Genomic DNA, 20,495 nt, shown 5'->3' with positions numbered 1-20,495 from the left:
TTCCTCAGCTTGGCTCCCCGGACTCCGATCTGCTGTCTCTTTTCCCTGGCTCTGCCTCACAGTCTGATCTCCGCTCAGCTCACTTTGCAGCCGGAGCCGAGCATGGGAAAGCCATCCGGGGAGCAGGGGAAAGCTGCATCCTGGCCTGACCCTCCCCTCTCTAGCAGCAGTGTTGACCAGCACACCCAGCGGCTTCTGACTCCACCAGGGCAGGTCTTCTGCAAAGCTCGTGAGTCTTAGCTGCTCACTCATGACCAGCTCCACCAAAATTCACTGCATTCGACAGGGTCGATTTATGGTTGCTGGACAAACTGGGCCATAGCACCTTAGCCTGAAGCGCCTGATCCTGCCTAATCCTGGCAGCTAAGCAGGGTTGGGCCTGGTTGAGACCTGGATGGGCGACTTAGTTGTTGTCAACTGCCCAGAAAGCTTCGGCTATGGGCAGCATAGAAATGTATTAAATAATAAAAAGGCACTATGATAGAAGAAGGTTCACTTTCCAACTCTTTGAGAGCCAGGGTGGCGCAGTGGTTAAGCGCATGGGGCTGGGACTCCGGCGACCTGGGTTCTGGTCCCCGCTCAGCCATGGAGCCCACTGGGGGACTCTGGGCCAGTCACAGCCTCTCAGCCCAGCCTACCTCACGGGGTTGTTGTTGTTGTGGGGATCAGATGGAGGAGGAGGATGATGTCAGCTGCCTTGAGCCCTTTGCAGGGAAAAGGCAGGACATAAATCGAAAAATAAACGTAAATAAATACATAAATAAACCCTTGCCTACCTTCATGATGTGGCTTCCAGCTAAGCTGGGAGGGAAGAAGGGCACCTACAGATGGAATCGGTGGCAGGGACGGCATCACCCCAGCTAGCCCGGCCTCAGCTCCACCACGCAACCTGCACTCGGCCGCCCAGCCTGAGCTGATCAGACCAAGAACCCAGCTGGGTCCCGTGTTCTACAGACGCCCTTCCACAAGCAGGACAAAATTTGCTGCAGAAGTGCCTGGCTCCATCCACATCCTCTGGGACCTCAGACCTGCATCGGTCTCCATCCCCGGGAGTTGTCTGATGAGATGGTGTTGCTAGCCAACGGTGTTTTCCGGGCAAAGTGACCGTCCCCCATCCCGAACGGTGCAGCTAGCGAGGCGCAAGCAACAATGGGAAGGAAGCCATGGATGGGAGACGCAAAGCAGGGCTGTGCGTTGACTGCGGGCGGCTGAGTTTGGCATCCGGGGGGATTTCCAGTGCTGCAAAGTGCAGGGACTTCCTATGCAATTTGGCACAACGGGATGGAAAAAACACCTTGCTTAAAATAAAGACGTTCCCAGGAAGAAACCAGGAGGTGTTAAGGAGAATGGTTCTCAGATGCCGAAACGATTTAATTTCCTAATGTGCAGCCTCAGAAGCTTGGGTGGGGGGGCGGTCATGCATCCCCCCCCCACCCCGCAGTCACAATGACAGCACTGTAAGGTAGGCTTGGCTGAAAGAGATGATGGGCTCAGGGCACCAGAAGTGTTCCTACAGTCCTTTTTTCATTGTTTCAGGGATTGGCAGGAGACTTTCGTTCTATTGTCTTCCACTGACAGAATCAGATTTTGCACAAATGCATTTGGTACACATTTCCATAAATTTAACCCACACTAGCTCAGACTGCTAGTGAGAGCAATGGACTAGTCCTCATTGAGGTACAAAACCTCTTTCTGCGTGGTGCCAACTAAAAAGAAGTAGAGAGGCTTACATGACTGGAAACTTTCTCTGGATACAGCATACCAGCATGTCACTGAAAGTATTCTGATCTAAGCTTGTTTTCCAGACTGATGGATGGATTGGCATAATAGAGTATTTGGCGGAAAAGCTCACAAAGCAAACTGAAAACTTACAACTGTAGAATAGAAAGTCAGCAAGATGAAAGCATTGAAAATGACATCACATAAGACAGGGGGAAAATGCAAGAAAAAGGTACGAAAAAGAGAAAAATAAGCAGCACTCCTTTTAATCCTGACATGCTAGCTTTCTAGGTCAAGGGACTGCTAGTTTTGAAACAGATAAGCATGCATCTTAAGCTCTTTCCTGCAGTCCAAAGCAATGCTACATGATTTCCTTCCTGCTCTCCAGTGAGTTCTGCACCTGGTGCCTCCAATTAAATACTTAACAAATGGATAGCAATTGAAGAGAAAGACCCCCCTTGAAGTGGGAAACCTCTGTCAAACAGACTATCCCCGCCATGAACTGGCGCCTTTCACACAGGCTGGACCACAATTCGCATCGCGCCCACCCAGCTTGGTCTGAGACGGCTTCCCACGTTTTTGTCTCTGGACCAAGATAAGGTGATCTTCAGCGTCCACTACGGAGATGCTGCTCCCCCCGCCCCCCAAGTCATAGGTCACGCATGGGACATCACTGACCTTCACCGTTCTCCCGGCCTCTGTTCCTGCTGTTTTGGAGAGGCAGCACCTCCAGAGAGTTAATCCCGGAGCTTTCGAGGACGTTCACCTCCACCCGCAACTTCCCCACCAGCTGCTGGGGTCGGATGCTGACTGTGTACTGATACTTCCCCAGCCGCCGCTGCAGCAGCTCCTCGTAGTGCAGCAGAAAGGAGGCTTCCGTCTTCCGGGGAATCACTCCAGAGGCTCTGAAGATCTCCACCCCGTTTTCCCTGGAGCCAGGAGAAGCGAAACGCGTGGTCACCGAACACACGCATCTTTTCCCAGCCCGCTTCCCGCCACTTGCTGGGATGTGAAGGGACCTGTTTTGGCAGTGGGAATCCCACAGAGAGAGTCCATGGGCTGGGCTGCCTGGACTCTGCGCCCCTTGGCTGCAGCCATGGGTTCAAGACCCTGCTGAGAGTGCCACTCGGGAATCGAACCTTGCACAAGTGCTGCACAAGCAGTGTCCCTCTTCCACATGCTGGGAAATTTCAGATAAATCCTGGTGGGAAAACGTTGCTTATATGTGCCTTTGTGTTATAAAATCACAGAGACACTTCTTTCTCACAAAGCACCAGCTTTCCAAGCCAGGTTGCTGTTTAGCGTTGCTGTTGCCTTAAGAAAAGGGCATTCTTAGCTAGACTGAGAAGCTGCTGGAGGCCAGTACTGTGCAGAGCTGAAACAGTGGTGCCCATTTGCTTCTGAATGGGCCCACCTGAGTCCCACAGAGGCAAGCACCTGCGCAGTGCAGCTGTCAAACCAGACTTCCGAAATGGCTCCTCCATCAGACACATTTGCATGTTTCAGCAGACACACCGGCTGACCTGAACTGTCCAGAATTTGCTGGACTGACCTATCAATAAAGCAATCAGTAAAGTTTTCCATACTATTGTTACCAGCATTTCTGATTGGTTTAGAACTTTATGTCATGGCAACAGGATGCTCTTGTACTAAGATTATCTGGAAACGTAACACTCTGCATTGGTGCATGTGACTCGCAGGTTATAAAAGTGTTGGTACATGGGCTGTGATTTTGTAGCTGAGTTTACCTCCACCCAGTAATATATTATCCTTGGTGACTGCAGGTACTGGGGCACCGGTCAATACAGCAGCAGAGGTGCGAACGGTTGAGCATTCCCACGGACCCGAGTTTTTCTTTCCCCCTCACAAATTAAAAACCGAGATTGTCACGCATCACATGCTGAAGCCCTTGCAGCATGTGCTGCAGAAGAAGATGGCTGCTTGTGCGACCGTCACCCCACAAGAGCTCACAGGCTTCCTCTCCGCTCTGCTTACTTTGTAAGACTGGGCTGAGCAGGAGTAGAAGTCCATGAACGCTCGAGGGAAGGATCCACAGAGCTTCACTGCAACCCTGTTCACCTGCTGGGCCAGCAGGGAGGATATGCGAGGGGCTGGCTGGGTTGCCCTAACGCCCGTGTCTGGGCGCTTCCTGGCCTTCAGGCTAAGATCACCTGTAGGCTCCCTGACAGACCCCCTTGCCCAGATCCCAGAGACAGGGGCCTCCCTTTCTCAACCTGCTCCAGCGAAAAGCCGGATCGCCGGCATGGCAATGCGGACGACCGGCCGGCGAGGGCATCTGCAGGACAAGCCCTGCCGTGGAGCCAAGCTGCTCCGCAGTGAGGCATGCAGGTGCCTGGGAACTCGGCCAGCACAGGGGCCTGCAGCAAGTCTCTTCGGAAGTAAGGGAGCCCACGAGGCCTGCAGAGGTTGCCCAAGGCTTCTCCAGGACAGTGCCCAGTTACGGTTTTCCCCAGGCAAAAGCAGGGCGACCTGCCAAGCACTGGAGGACTTTGCCATGGGCACAGCGGGCCTTGGGGGCTCTGCTAGCTGGATTCTGGTCTCGTCTCGTTCCCGGCCACCAGTTTGCTGTTTTGAATTGTTTGTTGCTGGTTCCCTGAAATGGATTTGCCTCTTCAAACTGCTGATTGGTGTGTGCTCAGCATCTCAGCAACCATGTCCCCATTGCACACCCTTCCCAAATCCTTAATCAATCTTCAACCCTGTTTTCAGCAAAAGCCAGAGGCGTACTTTGGCTCTGAAAGCAGGGAAGGGCACAAGTCCGTGAGCTGAGCACAATCTACTGACCAGCTGTGCTTCCCAAAGGACACAAGCCGGCTGCCAAGGACCCCCGCGGGATTCTTAGACGTTCCCAAGGGACCGAGAGCATTTGAGGAGGGAGACAGGAGATGTTCACTCTCGCTGGCGGGCCCCCGGTGAAGCGGCCTACAGAGGAGGTGGCCAGATCACCACAAGTATCTGCTTAATAATGACTTTGCCCCCAAAACCATTGGAAAGGGGAGGCCTTGCGGGGGAGAGCAGGAAGCAGCTGCGGGAAAGCCAGTCCAAGAGTTTTGTCTCAGAGCAACTCAAGTATCCAGACAACAGAACTTGTTTAGTCACCACATTTAAGCCAGTCGCAGACCGGCTCCGTGGCTCATGGCTACCTGCAAGAACGCTTCTCTCCCAGAACTCTCACAAATGCTCATTCCCGGGATTCTTCACCCTTGAACTACTTTCAAAGAGCTTTAAGTATATATTGATGCATCCCCTCGACTTGCTGCCTGGCCTTCCTTACTTTTCTGAATTTCTACTCCCCGTCCAGCCAATCAGAACCACCAACAGCTCCGTCCCCACTTTCACCTCCTCCTCAGAATGGGATCAACCTACGGGCTGCTCCTTGAAATTGTCTCCACCGCTAGCAGTAGATTGCCAGATTTCATAGTGGACTCTAAATTTGGGCTTCATCTGAAAGACATCCTCGCATGCCAGTGGTGTTCAGCTGCTCATCCGTCACCACTGATATTCATCCCTGTAAGCACATGTCGCCTTTTCTCTCAAGAACTCCAGAGGAACCCCAAAAAGGACTCTTCTGGTTGGCCAGAAAAGCCCCCCAGGACAATGCAGGACCTACCCTTCATCTGTAGGTCTTGAATATCTGTTCTTTCTGTCTGTGTCCTCATGCTTCCGCTGCCTCCCAGTCACTTCCCCATGGTAGACCCTGTCACCAATAAACCTGGAGATGTGAAAGAGCAAATATTTATTTATTTATTTATTTATTTATTAATTAGAACATTTCTATGCCGCCCCTTGCCGAAGCCTCGGGGCAGCTTACAACACAATACAATACAATACAATACAAAAATAACAATATAAAATTAAAATTAACAATATAAAATAAATAAAAAATATAAAAGATATAAAAGAAGTTATAAAAGAAAATATGAACGTTAAAAGGTGGAGATACAATGGATAGCAGCTCAAAAATCAGATATAAAACATGGAAAGGAGGACCAAAGTATAAGCAATGCAGAAGTCTGTGATGTGTCTTCCAACTACCTACCTACCTACCTACCTACTCCTTCCTTCCTTCCTTCCTTCCTTCCTTCCGTCCGTCCGTCCGTCCGTCCATCCGTCACGGGTCCTTTCTCTGACTGCCACCTTCCAGGGAGACTCGGAGGGGGGCAACCAGGAGAAACACCTTTCTGGTGGTGGCCTCCCCAGTTACGGAATGAACTCTTCCCCAAGCCCCACCGGGTGCCAACTCCACTATCTTTCCAGTGCCAGGTAAAGACCATCCCCCACTGCAGGGCATGGAATCAGTTACAGGGGCCTGCTGGTTGTTAGACTGGATATAACTGGATCTTTTTCATGGACCATTCTTGTTTTTCTGTTTTTCATTCGGTTTTAAATTTTGTAGCACCAATTTTAAGGATGCTTTAATATGCTTTCATCGGTATATTTTATATTCTTTTTAACTACATTGCTGTGACCCGCCCAGAGAGCTTCAGCTGTTGGGCTGCATAGAAATTAAATAACTAAATGAACAAGCCCGAATCCCATTCTCTCACTCAGACCACTCTTGCACAAAAACATGGCTTATTTCTAACAATTTGCATCTATATATGCATCCTCCGGGAGCCCTCAGTGAAGGAAATTAGGAGGGTGGTTACTCGGAGGAGGGCTTTCTCAGCGGTGGCGCCCAATCTATGGAATGCGCTCCCCAGAGAGGTCCGCCTGGCGCCGTCGTTATTTGTTTTTCGGCACCAGGCGAAGACCTTTTTATTTAAGCAGCATTTTAAATGTTAATACTATTGAATTTTATTTGGCCAGGGCGGCTTATTTTATTCTAATGTATATATTTTAATTGTTATTGTCTTAATTTATTGTGTATTTTATTCTATGCTGTGAGCCGCCCCAAGGCTTCGGCAAGGGGCAGCATAGAAATGTTTTAATATATATATATATTTGCCCATGCAAATATTATGCAAAAGCAGTGAGCTTGTTCTGTCCCTTGTCTTTTGGCAATTCACCTCCCCCCGCCCTGCTTTTAGGCAGGAGCCCCTGAATTCCACTGCCCAAGATACACACCTGCACCTAGACATGTTATAACCTGGCCAGTTCAGCACCCAAGGCAGGGCAGGGCAGGGCAGAAAAGAATAAGGAAAAAAGACCATCCCACATCTTAATTTCTGGTTTTTGGTACTCACATGGTAAAATTGGAGATGAAGGCCGTGACAGGTATCTGCATCTCGAAGATGCCTTCCCGGGCCTCGGAGCCACTGTTCACCAACGTGCAGGAGACGGTGGTAAATGCATAGCGAGACAGGATGGTGGCTCGCACGGAGAATTCAGACATGCGGGGCCGGGTCTCCTGTTGGAAGAAAGCAGCTAGTCCTCAGTGGTGGGACGAGTTAAGGCAGCCCTGGCCATCGACTGCGCCCCGTTAGCTCCAGAAGCATTTGCCTGCCCTTCCTCTTGATTGCCAGGTCAACATCTGCACAATAAGCCAGGCATCTAAGAGGCTTTGGTGTATATTTACCCAAGGTGGGGTCCTGTTTTGCAGCCGCAAATTGCTTGCCAAGGGGACATCAGGATGCGCTACCTTCCTTTTTAAAAATTTATTTCTTCAACAAATACAAATACATAGAAGAAAAGATAGAATAGAAAAAAAACTAATATAAACAGATTAAATAAACAAAGCGACCCAAGCGGCCAAGGGAATGTTGAACAAATACAGCCTATGACTTAAGACCCTCAAAACTAACTCTCTTCCTATCTCCCCACGCTCTGTGAGAGTTTACAAAAAAGAAATCATTAATGTATACAACAGATTTTCTAATCAGTTCAAGTTCTGCTACTCTCCCTTTTATTTTCTAAGCTCTTCTGCACTTCCATTAGTCATGCTGAGCACAATAAATTTTCCATTTATCATTAAATTCTTCTCATGGTCTTCTATTTACAGGATGTGCTACCTCCCTTGACCTCCAAGATGGGAACCTTTAGCCCTGTGGGTTTTGTGGACATGACCGGATGGAAGTGACGTTTACAGGGAGACCGGTGTGTGACTTGAGCACAAGGACACAACCTCACATCTGGTCCCCCCGGAGTTCTAATCCAGTCCCCCAACCACATATGGCCAGACCCCTTTCCCTGCAAGTGTCAGCAGTCTGGTGGTTTCTTGGCTTTTGTGATGCTTGCTTCCCGTGTTCCAGAAATGCTTCTTGGAGGAGCTTGAAGCCAGAAACATGCTGGCATTTTCAATCCCACCTCTTCCAGATCGTCTCTGCAATGGGATGTCTTTGGAGAACACATACAACACCCTTCAAAGTGTCCCTTTGTCCAGAAAAGTTGTAAGCAGCTGTGCCTTCATGGCCTTGTGCCCTTTTAGTCCCTGTGAGCAGGGTGAATGTCTGCATAGGATCAATGGGAGAATTTTAAATCCAAGGAAACTTTAGAGGTCTTCTAGTCCACTCACAGAAACATAGAAACAGAGCGAGTCAGAAGGGGTCTCCCGAGCCATCTAGTCTGACCTCCGGCTCCAGCCGGCTCTGCTCATGACATGCCCACCAGGTGCATGTCCAGCCACTCCTTGCCTAGTGCAGGTAACTTTCTGAGAAATGGCCACCCAGACTCTGCAAAAAGAGTCTAGCAAAGAAGACAGAGAGAGAAACACCCTTGGGGGTGAGTCAAAGTGATAAAGTGGAGAAAAAAGAGGGAGGATGAAGCAAGGACCCAGAGAGCTTTAAGGCAGAATCCTATTCATGCTTAGATGAAAAATATGAATAAATGTGCATAGGAATATGTCTTAAAAGCACGACCAGGGTTGTCCAGAGTTTTCCAGTCTAAGCACTGAGTTCTGCTTTCGAAAGCTCTTGCGAGCTATCATGCAAGGTTGGAGGTCTGCAGTGGGAAGGGGGCAGATCTGAAATACCCCAAATAGTAGGATGTCGTAGGTTAACACTCTCCCACCAGTGACTAGGCCTTAAGGGAGGCAATTTACCCCTTTCAGAATGGGGTGTGGGAACTGCACTGAAGCCAGGAAACTGCTAAAAAAAAATTGCAATCAGAAATTGGGACGTGGGTTTTAGGAAACAGTGTAGGGGAAGTCTGATGCCAAGAAGGCCAGGTTTCATCTTCAGGATCTGAGGTTCAATGGTCCTGGCATGAGCGACATTCCACCAAGTTCAGAAGGGAAAGGGAAGCCATGAAGTTTCAACTTATCATACTGAACGAGTAATTTCAGCAGCAGGCTTTTGGGGGAGAGGTGAGAAAGTCGAGGGGTGAAAGGCATGCATTTTTACATACTGATTTGGTGGCTTTGATTCACATGATGATACTGAGAAGGGCTTTGCTCTTTTGTTTGCTGCAGGGTATAATTGAAAGATAAACCTTTGACAGAGTTTTAAAAACTTGGTAATGCTTCCCTCTCCCTGCAGAATGTCCTCAACTGAAAGTTCACCAGGAAATATGTTGCTATTTTTAAAACATTTATTTGTAATATGTTCAGAATGTTTCTTCCCTATTTCAGACGAGACTTCAAAGAGGCACAAGAAGGGCAGGGCTTTGAGCTGTGGGGAGGACTTCCTAACCGAAAACTGGAGCCAGGAATTTGCCAATGCTGCCTATGGAGAAATAGTAATATGCACAGAGCTACTACTTACCAATCTCTGCAGAAGCCTGACATGTCTTGGGAGTCTGCGTGCAACCTGTAAAGGAAAAGATCCTGTTATGTCACATTTTATGTTATGTTTTGCTTGGGGAAAATGTGGCGGGTGGGATGATCTGTTGCATCAGCTTTCAAACTTTCTGCCACCATGGAAACATTTCTGCATTGATTGCTCTACTTCGGAGAAGCCACACGCATCCTTTTCTCTGGCCTTGATTCCATCACCGGGTCTGAGGAAGCCAGAGGGAGAGAGGGCTTCATGTAGTGATCCGGGCTGGAATATGTAGCCTTACCAGAGTTTTTGGACTGATGCAGTCACCTGCTCCACACTGTAGGAACCCACAGAATTGGACAATGGCCCTTTAAGAAGCAGAGAGCTTCTCAGAGAAGGAGGAGTGAGGAGCAGGTCTGCACTTGCCACACTTTAGAGGCCTCTGCATGTTGCTGAGACGACAGCTCTTCCTGAGTGAGTTCCAACTGGCACAGATCGGCCCAGGGCCTCACTTAATTGGACTGGATTCCATTTCTGCCTTCTAGTAGGTGATCTGTTCAGATTGGCTCCCCATGAACCTTGAGCCCAGCTGGGCAGAGCAGTCTCCAACATTTCATTGGTGGAGCAAAGCAATCGACCTTACACCAGTCAGACTCTTTGTCCATTCTGAGCCAGACTGGTGGGCGATCTACCCTAGATATTGTAATGCCTACACAAGTTTCTCCCACCAGCCTACTTGTCTTGCACTATTTCTGACACATCTTCCGGATTTCTTCAGAAATAACATGTCTTTTCCCTATGTTGTATTTTTCCCCCTGGGTATGTGTGAGTGTGTGCTAAACCTGTGGTACATTTCTGGGGATGGGAGAAGCGTCTTTAGTTGTCTGGGGATGATGAGTAAGGGGAGGTACCCTACTGGGACTTTGGCAAAACTGCAGTCAGTGGGAGGAGATCCTTCAGTAGCTTTCCAGCCACCTTCCCTCTCTCTGCCTCGCAATGTTGCTTTCCCCTTCCCCTCACCTGTCCATCAAATGAATAAAATTTGCAATGCCTTTTAAACTTGAAGATGCATGCCTACTCAGAAGTAAACCATTCTCTTCCGTGGCCTTATCAGAAGTGAATCCCATTGACTTCAACGGAGCCGGTGGGCAAGTCAGCACAGGACAGCAAAATCCGGACGTGTCTTCTCTGTGATTTTTTTGTGAGGGGCAGGAGGAGCTGCCTGTTCATCCCTCCCTTGAAATATTTTCCACTCCTTCGCATAGTTAATGGAGCTAAAGAATAAGCACCTGGAGAAACAGATGAAGCTTAACGGGCCGTTCCCCGTCACACATCCCCTTTGCAAAAGCTCCGGCTTCTCCCGCAAGACAATTTGTGCGTGACACAAGATCCGTGTTCTCAACACTGTGTTGTATTCAGGAGCATGTGCTCCCACAGTGATGTGTTGTCGTGTTTTGCATAAATAAGGCGGCAGGCTGCTTCCAGGAACAGAAGCAGCTCTCACGCAGAGGTCCCTTGGGTCTTGTTCCCACCATTTGCTACCTGTGCCCTCCAGCAGGAGTTGCAAACGATTCCACTTACAGCTTTCTCCATGCAAAGCATGCACACAACTACAGAGCTGCGACCTCTCTCCAAATGCAAAATTCACATTTTTGCCACAAGGGAAAATTAAAAAGGCATTCACCTGCCGCTGCAAAAAAAGGCAGGAAGGCATCAGGCGGACCTCCCTGGGGAGGGCATTCCGCAGCCGTGGGGGGACCAACAAGAAAGTCCTTTCCCAGGAGCCACTGGTCGCATCTCTTTTAGCAGGGGAACCCGCTACCTTCACCCTGATGGTCCCGCACTGGTGCCCCCTGAATTGATTCCACACCTCCAAAGGTTTTTCACTGTCTGCTGTTTTCTTTAATTCTGCGACACACTCCCCCTTGTGGCTTGGTGCCAGAGCGTTAGCAACCTGGTGACGAACACCTTTGCATTTAAGAATCGTTAATGGGATGCATTCTTGTGGACTAATTGCTGGCACACTGTAGAATGTCCTTCAAGAGGGCAGATGGTGCCGTCGTATGAACATGCTGCCAGGAGGTGCCAAGGCGTCCCAGAGAGGAATTGGTTTTTCTAGGTATTTTTGCTTAAAAGAAATAAGCAATTTCTTCCTGGCTTATTGACTGTCATGTCCTACAAAGCAGAGGACTAGAACTGCTTTTAGCCTGAGGGTGGAATTTGGTTTTGGAGAAACCCAAAGAATGATACCTTCACTATTTCCCCAGTCCATTTCGTCGTTCTCCATGCTGAGAGAGATGCAGAATTCCTTCCAGCATGGGAAAGCCCATAAGCTATGCTGATTAGGGATGATGGGAGTGCTAAGCCAAAACATCTGGATGGCCACAAGGTGCCCACCTATGAGTTCACGTTAACTATTCATGGATTTCAGGGATGTGCATCTGCCATGTTGTCAAGTTTCTGTCCCCAGTCATGAGGTCTAGAAACTTGCTGATTCCTGTAAAGAATTGGGTGGGGGGAGATGTTTTGTACATCAGGAAGCATAACCTGTTCCAGGTTCTTGATTATGCATACACACATTCGGAGACCAGCTAATTCCCTGATCAAAACTGTAGAACAGAATTTGATTTGGCCTGCCAGGGTATTGCTGCGTTCCGCCTTAGTTTGGATGCTGGATAGGAAGGAATGGAGCTAAAGCTTGGGAGGCCCTCGGCCCTTAGCCAGCTCTCCTTGAGAAGCAGAATCACTTTTTAGTATATAATTTTTTTGTATGATTTTGTTTGTTTTGTTTTTGTTGTGAGCCGCCCCGAGGCTTTGTTGCGATGGGGGCGGCATAGACATGGTTTAAATAAAATAAATAATAAATAAATAAATCAAATACAAAAATAAATCAAGCCAAGAGCCAAGAGGACATTCTGAGTTTGCAGATTGCATCACCAGCTGGTTTTGCTCCTGTATTCCACGCTGTGGCAGTCGCCACATTGCAAGGATGCCTCCGGCTGCCTTTGGGAGGTTTCTAGGAAACTTCAGTCAGTCCAAAATCCTGTGAGATGGATGTCGAATGGGTCCCTTCTCACCCATTTTGAACACCATCACTGGGTGCAAGCCCAGTTCCAACGGCTGCTTTTGCTTTCGAAGCCTTAACATTTGGGTTCCAGCCCTGGGAGTAAGAAGAAATTCGGATATCTTGGCCTTAGGCTCCCCAAAACAGTGTGGTGTAGTGGTTAGGGTGTTGCACTGGGACTCAGGAGAACCAGGTTTAAGTCTCTATTCATCCACAAAGCCCACTTTGGGCCAGTCTCTGACTCTTGGCCTAACCTACCTCACAGGGTTGTTGTGAGAGTAAAAGGGAAGGGGGGCATGTAAGCTACCCTGTGTCCCTTGCCAGAGGAAAAACTGGGAAATACATGCAATACTATATATAATTTGAAAATTTTAAGCTGGTGATGTGCCATTTTCCCTCCAGGAAGCTCCTGAAGGGCTGAAAAGACAACAGTGGCAAATTACTCAAAAGCAAAGCTCACAGCAAATGCAGCAACCCAGCCGTGCAAAATGACAATCCAGACCTGTGACATCACTGCCACAGTAGCGCAGCAAGATGCAATATTCTGAAAAAATGCACTCCTTTCTCTTTTATTCTGTAAAAGTTGTCCCCTCCCAGTTTCTGTACATGTGATGCATGCATGAAAGGACTTGCCCGATTCTTTCTTCCCCATCCAACAAATGAGATCATAATTTGCATCATTTTGCAAAGGCTATTAAAGACCATCTGGTCATAGGGTTCAACAAATTTTCTCAGTGCTTCCAATATGTGGAGAGCAAATGTCTCCGCTCCTCTCAGCATGATTGGTTGCAAAGACCCAGAATGTAGAAGCAAATCTTCCCATCCGAGAAGATATGCTTGGACTGCGGAATCATTCCCCTAAAAATTAAATACTACATAAGTTATCTATCTGGAAAAATGGGATCACGCCCGCTATTGATAGATTTTGGTCCTAAATGTAAACGGTATGATAAGTGACGGGTCCTGTCAGTGAGGAAATATTTTTATTTGTGGAAAAATAAAATAAAAAAATAAATAAAAAATGTTGTGGTCACAGCATCAACCTGAAGGGAGAAAGAACGCTTCTCTCCCTGCTACCAATACCAGCCCTGCAAGCCCGCCTCTGGAATTTAATTCAGCAGGGGCTTTGCTCACCTATGGTTCTTGCTGCTAATTTGTATATTCTGAAATAGCCCTTCTGCCCATCAGAGAGGCAATTTTATGACTGTTTATAGGAAGTCTGGAATGCCAAGATCCTGGAGGAAATGTAAGTATTCCCCAGTGTCAAAACATAAGTGACCTTTTGCATCCTTTCCCACTGACGGTGGACAAGAAAGGAGTAGAGAAAAGGGCAGTGATTCGGGATATACGCTAAAAGAACAGGCGGTGGGGAAGGGAGGTGTTTCTAGGTGAAACTGAACCCAGCAGGACCAGCGCCCTTGGGAAAGTTATGTGCAGAGGGGTCATGTGTGATGAGGCAAACATGGGATTTCCAAGCCCGAAAGGCAGTGTGGTGGAGTGGTTAGAGTGCTGGCCATGGACTTGGGAGCTGCAGGTTCAAACTGCCACTCAACCACAAATTTGGAAGCTGTCCTTCAGCCCTTCTCCCCAGTGCTGGTTCTGATACACCCGAGCAGGTCCTCTGCCATGTCCCATCTGTGGAAAGACATTACTCGGGTACAAAAGAGAAGGGCCTTCTTTGGAGTGGCCCCCAATTAGGAAATGACCTTCCGAATGAGGTAAGCCTGGCGCCGATTGCATTAAACACGCCGGGTTATTTCTCTCATTTTTATGGCACTGCTGGAGAATCAAAGCCATCGATGAGAGTCCTAAGCAGAGTGTTTGGATCCCCGTCCTGGGGTGGCTGCCAAGACCCCTGGCCAAGAGCTCAGCGGGCTCACGTCACCGGGAGCCTCTGCGTGTGCCGAACTCGAGCGCGGTCCTGGCCAGCCTGCCTGGTCAGCGACATCACGGGAAACAGCCCGTCAGCTGACAGAACCTGGCTTTTGCAGAGCTTCAGCCTGGGGAACAGCATTCCCTTGCGGATTATCCGTGTGATACGGGGAAAAATGGGGCCAAATTAGATGGCCGGGCCCTTTTGCTTTCTCGTCCTCCCCACACAAAAGACACCTTACACGTGCACACTCCCTTCTCCAAAATAACTTCCTCTTCCACAGCACTTTTGGGCCATTTCCTAAGCTCCTCATTCTCTCCCCTGTCGCTCCTCATTGTATTGGACTACAACTCCCAGCATGCTCCTGCCTTGATCACTGGTTTAACAAACTGCCAGGGATGTCATCTCATCTTCACAACGGAGAGGAATTACTGATCCAGTTTGTCCAGAGCAACTGACCGGCGAGTGCAAGACTGCGAACAGGTCTTCCTTTGGCAATCCACAACACATTCAGGGATATCTCAGAGCAGGGGTAGGTAGCCTGGGGCCTGCCAGAGACTCCAGTTCCCATGTGCCCCAGCCACCATGCCTGATTTTCAGGAATTGTGTACCCTGTATTCTCAAACACCTGCAAGGCACTATGCAGCCTCTTCCTGATCCAAAAGCATCTCGGATTTTAAAACAGCTGATCTAATCCAGAAACAGAGTGTGTGGGTATACCTGGGAACTTCTGAGTTGCCTTCTCGGTTTCTCTTCCACATCACCAGCACACCTCCCTGCCAGCCAGTCAGCCAGCTCCCCTTTGCTTATTTAAACTTTAAAAAATATTACTGCAAGTTTCAGAAAATTATGACAAAGTCATACAGAGAAGCGTAAGAGGAGGCAAGAAAGTAAGAGAAAACATATGCTTTATTTTTATTACTGAATCCTCAAGTGTTCTGTTTAACAGCTGCCCGAATGACAGGAATTAAGCCCTTGGAACATTGCATAGAACTGTCTGTTAAGAATTGAGGCCCACGGAACAGACGTGCCGGGACTGTCTGTAAGCAGGACTAGTTGGACCCCTTCGCAATGAGAATTTCTGTCCTTTCAAAGCAGACTTTTCGCCACAGGACTATGTAAGGGAAACGACTGCTCAGGGCAGCAGCTTCGCATAGAAAATATGATGCAAACCAGCACTCCGACATCACTGCAGGCAATTTATTCTGGCTCTGGGGAGTGGAGCTCACTTCAGTATTAATCCGGCCACGCCATTAGCAATCCAGCCCAGCCCATGGGTTCCAGCGATCGGAAATCTGGTGCCATAAACAGTTTGACTCCAGAGAAGCCCTGTGGAGTTGGGAATGCTTCTCTGACCTAAATATAGATTCAAACTCCATACACTTAAATAACTTTATTGGGGCCAGCTCAAAGCTCATACAAAAACACACGCTTTGAAGATCTACAGATCTCTGCACCAGGCAAGATCTGTACTCCCCCTCAAAAACAAAAAAAAACCCAACCTCTTGGTGGTGAGGTTTATTGGAGGAAGAAAACAACCCAGAGCGATTTGGTGGTCAAGGGGCTAAATTCAGAAACATGTCTGGAGGGAAAGTTGCCAGGAAAAAGCTGACAGCTTTTGAAGGGTTAACCACCACCCCATACTTTCCTGGCCCAAATCACTCCTCCCAATCCCCCCCCCCACCCCTTGGTTGGGGAAAATTAGCTTCTGTCATGTTTGCCTGTAACCTGCCTTTGCTCCAAGCTTTTCCTAGTGAATCATTGCACAGGTCTATTAAGTTAGGTGCTTCCCAGGTGAAGAAAGACACACCTCTGGTCCTACACAAGACCCTAAATAAAGCACAAAGAATCTATGCAGGGATCAGGTTGAAAGGTTAGAGAACAGCCCTCAAATTCCAGAGAAAGGTGCTGCAACTTGCAAGACAAAGACATTTCAAAAATGCGTCCTTCTGTTACTTAGAATGATGAGACCATAAGAATAATTTTGCTGTATTACACCACAGTGCAGTCTTATACCCCATACAATCTTACACACATCTACTCTGAATTACGTCTATTATCTTCAGTGGTCCTACTCTCAGATAAGTGTGCCTAGGATGGTGCCCTACATCAGTGTATCGATAGTGATCCCCAGGCTATAAACCCCCCAGGCACGGCACATCCTCAGCACTTCAGATCATGAAGGTATACTGCACCTGATAATGCAGGTTCCATTTAGCTATACAAGTGAGTACCACAGGTGTTCAATAGGTTTTGCCAAACTGAGGTCTATTGGGGTTCCCTTTGTATGTGGAGCAGTTGCCTCAAGGTGTTCCTTTCCCTTCTCCTTTCCAAACGTTGCAAAAAATGGGATACAGAAGAACACCTGCTTGGATTCTCCCTCCAACTGTTAACAACGCAGGGTCCCCTTAGAGACCAGAACTCTGTCAAATTTACATTTTAGTGGGGTTGCTTGCATAGACAGGAGTTGTTCCTTATGTTTAGGCAAGTTATCATTTTTTTAAAAAAGGTAACCCTCCCCATGCAATAATGCAAAAGGTTATTTTAGTCCCTAGATTTAATGTCTAGGGGAGGGGGCTTCAGACCGCCATGTGTATTCGAGACCCCACTAATGTCTCTCTGCTCCCCCTTGCCAACCCATCTTTCACAAGAATGAAGCTTTGGCCCACCCTGATAAAAACAACTTGCAAAACTATTCTGAGCACGTGTGAATCGCTGTCCTTTGGACACAAGTCATCCAGAGAACCTGCATGGACTCTCAGGATAAACGGCTTGGCCTGCCACCCGCAGCACCTGCTGCCCTCTGGAAGGGCATCTGGGGGGGGGGGCTCTGTTTTGCGGGGGCCCGGTCCTTTGCCCCAGGAATCCGGGCTGCATAGCACCATTGCTCCGTGCTTTTAGAAAGAGCAAAGGCTGTGAAGGCTGAAAAGCGGGTGCCGTGGGACAGTGGGGGTCGGTACAGGTCTGGAACCTCCCTCCCTTCTCCCGGTCCCTTTGCCTGTCCTTGATGGGGCTCCGAACCCAACCAGCAAGCTAGAACCACTGCCATCCCACAATAACAACCACACAGACAGGTTCACACTTACGTTGTCCAGCAGGTTGTAATCCAGAACGTTGGCCTCCCGCAGGTCCCGGGCTAAGAGCTCCAGATCTTGCTGCCCAGAGACGACCGAGAGCGCCCAGCACAGCAAAAAGGCCCAGTTCATGATGGACAGAGCAGCCCAGCAGAGTTGGGGGAACCGGGTCCGGGAGAAGGCAGCGTCCGGGAAAGTTGTGGATTGCTGCGGTGCAGGCAGCCTGCAGCTGACTGGGATGAGGAGAGCATCAGACGGGAGTCCCGCTTGGCCGGCCGGCCGCCTGCCTCACCCTGCCCTCCCCACCCCCCAGATCAGCCCCTCGCCAGAGTTCGTCGGCTAGGCTGGGGTTTCCTTGCTCCAGCTGAATTTGCCAGCAGCCGAGGGCGCGATGATTCCAGCAGCCTGCTGGAATTCCTGATCAGGCTTTGAAGTTCTGCCCCTCTCGGCCAGGATTCCCGGTTTCCCTTCCTCCAGATTCAGCTCAGCCCAGGCAGCACTTCTAAGGTCGAGCCTTAAGGAGGGACAGGAGAGTAATGTGCTCAGCTCAGATTTCGATGCCCGCTTTCCTAATTTGCATGTTTTGAGTCATGCCACAAATCCAAAGTCTGTGATCCTTCAAAATTTGCATTCTCTGCATTTTTACAGTGGCATTCTTCATTCAGAGAAAGGGTGCAGATGTGTATATAGGAGAAACACTGTTTCAAAATAATAGGAGAAATATGCTCGGCAGCAGTGCTCTCCAGAATGAGCAAATTTGCAGAGCCGCGTATGAGAAATGTTTATAAATGTTTGTGTGAGTGTTTAAGAAAACAATCTGAAGGCGCTGAACTTACAAATGAGGAAGCGGAATGGAAAGAGTCATCCAGGTCTAGTTAAAAGCCCTGAATGTGTAAAGTGAGGGGAAGAGGGTGCATTTGAGCATGTGAAGAGTTACCACAACCAATTCCAATAACCTCTGAGGTAAAGGATCACAGCTTCCAGCTCATTGGAATTGATCAGTGCTATCTTAGAAAGAGCAGGAAGGGGACTCAGTGTTTTCCAAGCCCCCAAACATTGGTTGAAAGGGGCTTTCCTTTACATTGTGCAAGGAAAAGTTCAGACCTTTTATCTTTGGGGAATATCAGAAGGATACTTTTTACTTGAATTTTTACTTGAATTTACTTGAATTGAAAAACCCTATTTTGCAGGGCAATTTTGGAGATAAAAGAGAGTGAACCTTTGAACCTTCCTCAAACCAGTTTGGTGGTAGTACGAAATGGTGGCTGCATAGAAAAGGAGTAAATTATAAATAAATCATCCTGCCATTGCAGAAAACTCCACTGGTTCTTGCGAGGAATGGCATGCCCTTCATACCAATCTTCTGAATTGTGCATTAAAAATATATTATTTGTTTTGCAAATTCTTGAAACACTGCAAAGATCATAGTTAAGCATCATGTATGTGAAACAGGAAATGCACATCTACCAGATAACTTTAATTAAATAAATGCTTGTCTGGGGAAAATCAGTATTTTTAATGGCTGCTTTGCTGCATTGCACATTCACAAGTTCAAAACACATCAGTAGAGGAAATGTGCAGTTTTTACACAATGGCAAATGGCCATGCTGGTTTAAAATGCTGGAAGTCCACAGAGGTCGGATGACCTTATAAATACAAATACCTACCTATAACCTGCACTTAACCTTTCCCCCTTTAGAAGAAACAAGAAAACTAAACCTGAGCACAGCCCGCCACCTAGTGGTGCTCTGTGGAAGTACAGCCAATTAAAAAAAGATTCAAGGATGGCTCCTTTTGATATAAATATATTAACCTTTTATTATATTTCTATTCTGCCCACCTGCTGGGAATTTCTGGGTGGCTGGAGTGTCTGAAAACCTGGAAAATTTTTACCTGCTTCAGCTACACCCCAGCGACACCCCTATCTGGATAGAGATAGACTGATTTCAGTAATCCAGGCTCTGGACTTCCCTAGATTACTGCAATACAGTCCCTATGGGGCTGCCCTTGAAGGCTGTTTGGAAGTTGCAGCTTGTGGAAATAGTGGCAGCCAGATTAATAATTGGGATCAGAAGGTCTGGATGCATCAGCAATTCTGGCCTGCTTGCACTGGTGGTCTCTGTGCTTCCAAGCCTAATCCAGGGTGCTAGTTGTAACCTACAAAGCCCTGCATGGCCTGGGTCCATCCAGAGCCTTCAGCCGCTCCCTCCAATGGTGGGCCAGAGGGAGGCAGGGACGAAGGCTTTCAGTGGTGACCTCCCTCCTGAAGCCCGCGGATGCCAATGTTGTCACCCTGCAGGACCAGAATAAGGCTGCCTCCTCTCTCAGGCATTTAATGGCCGACGATGCGGTGCCTCAGCCGTTTTAACAGAACCAGCATCGATCGAAATTGTTTTAGCTGTCCAAAGCACTTTAAATGTTGCATATTGGAATGTTATGCTGTATTCTATTGTCTGCATATTTTAATTTGTATGTTTGTTAGCATACCTGTGTTCATGAGTTGCTGTGAACTGCCCAGGGGGCTTCTGCTCTTGTTTGCTAGAGAAATGACATTAATAATCCAAATAATAATACATGGCACTTGATACTTTAATGCATGCATTTAATAATACATGACCCTATTTACATAATGCAAACCCCCCCCCCAAATGACTTACATAGCCCTCTTCTACTCCACAGTATCCTCCAAACAAGATCCCTGTGAGGTAATTAGGCTGAGAGTCTGTGACTGGCCCAAAGTCAGCCAGTGGGCTTTATGGCTGGGTGGGAACTAGAACCCGAGTCTAACACTGTAACCACTATGTCGTACTGTCTCCCAATAATTTGGTCCCTAGGCCTAAAGCTCCAAACCCCTGCATCACAGGTGTTGGGGGGGGGGGGCTTGGGTGCCCTCAGCAGCTCTTGAAACTTTGGAATAAATAGCTTTGCAATAACCGTGCCTGAGAGTCTTGTTAACAATATTTGCTTATTTATCTGGCCAGGGCGACTTCTTTTATATTTTATATTTTTATTTATTTTATATTGTTAATTTTAATTTTATATTGTTATTTTTGTATTTTATTGTATTTTATTGTGTTTGTATGCCGCCCCTTGCCGAAGCCTCGGGG

The 20,495-nt window shown here is 48.1% G+C and overlaps 1 protein-coding gene across 1 annotated transcript in view; it reads right to left on the bottom strand.

Moving 5' to 3' along the window:
• Window positions 1-20,495, bottom strand: part of ITIH5 (inter-alpha-trypsin inhibitor heavy chain 5) — a 61,101-nt gene that overhangs the window by 31,822 nt on the left and 8,784 nt on the right. The window contains exons 3-7 of the mRNA XM_044428368.1: window positions 17,401-17,595; window positions 9,381-9,425; window positions 6,927-7,090; window positions 5,351-5,452; window positions 2,398-2,648 (exon numbers count right to left, since the gene is read on the bottom strand). Of these exons, the coding sequence (XP_044284303.1) occupies window positions 2,398-2,648; window positions 5,351-5,452; window positions 6,927-7,090; window positions 9,381-9,425; window positions 17,401-17,520 (682 nt within the window). The 5' untranslated portion in view covers window positions 17,521-17,595. The remainder of the gene's footprint in view (window positions 1-2,397; window positions 2,649-5,350; window positions 5,453-6,926; window positions 7,091-9,380; window positions 9,426-17,400; window positions 17,596-20,495) is intronic.

The sequence above is a fragment of the Varanus komodoensis genome, unplaced genomic scaffold, assembly GCF_004798865.1.
Source record: "Varanus komodoensis strain SLA01 unplaced genomic scaffold, ASM479886v1 scaffold1, whole genome shotgun sequence".
NCBI lineage: Eukaryota > Metazoa > Chordata > Lepidosauria > Squamata > Varanidae > Varanus > Varanus komodoensis.
The sequence above is the reverse complement of the archived record's forward strand: the minus strand, read 5'-3'. Positions and strand labels throughout refer to the sequence as shown.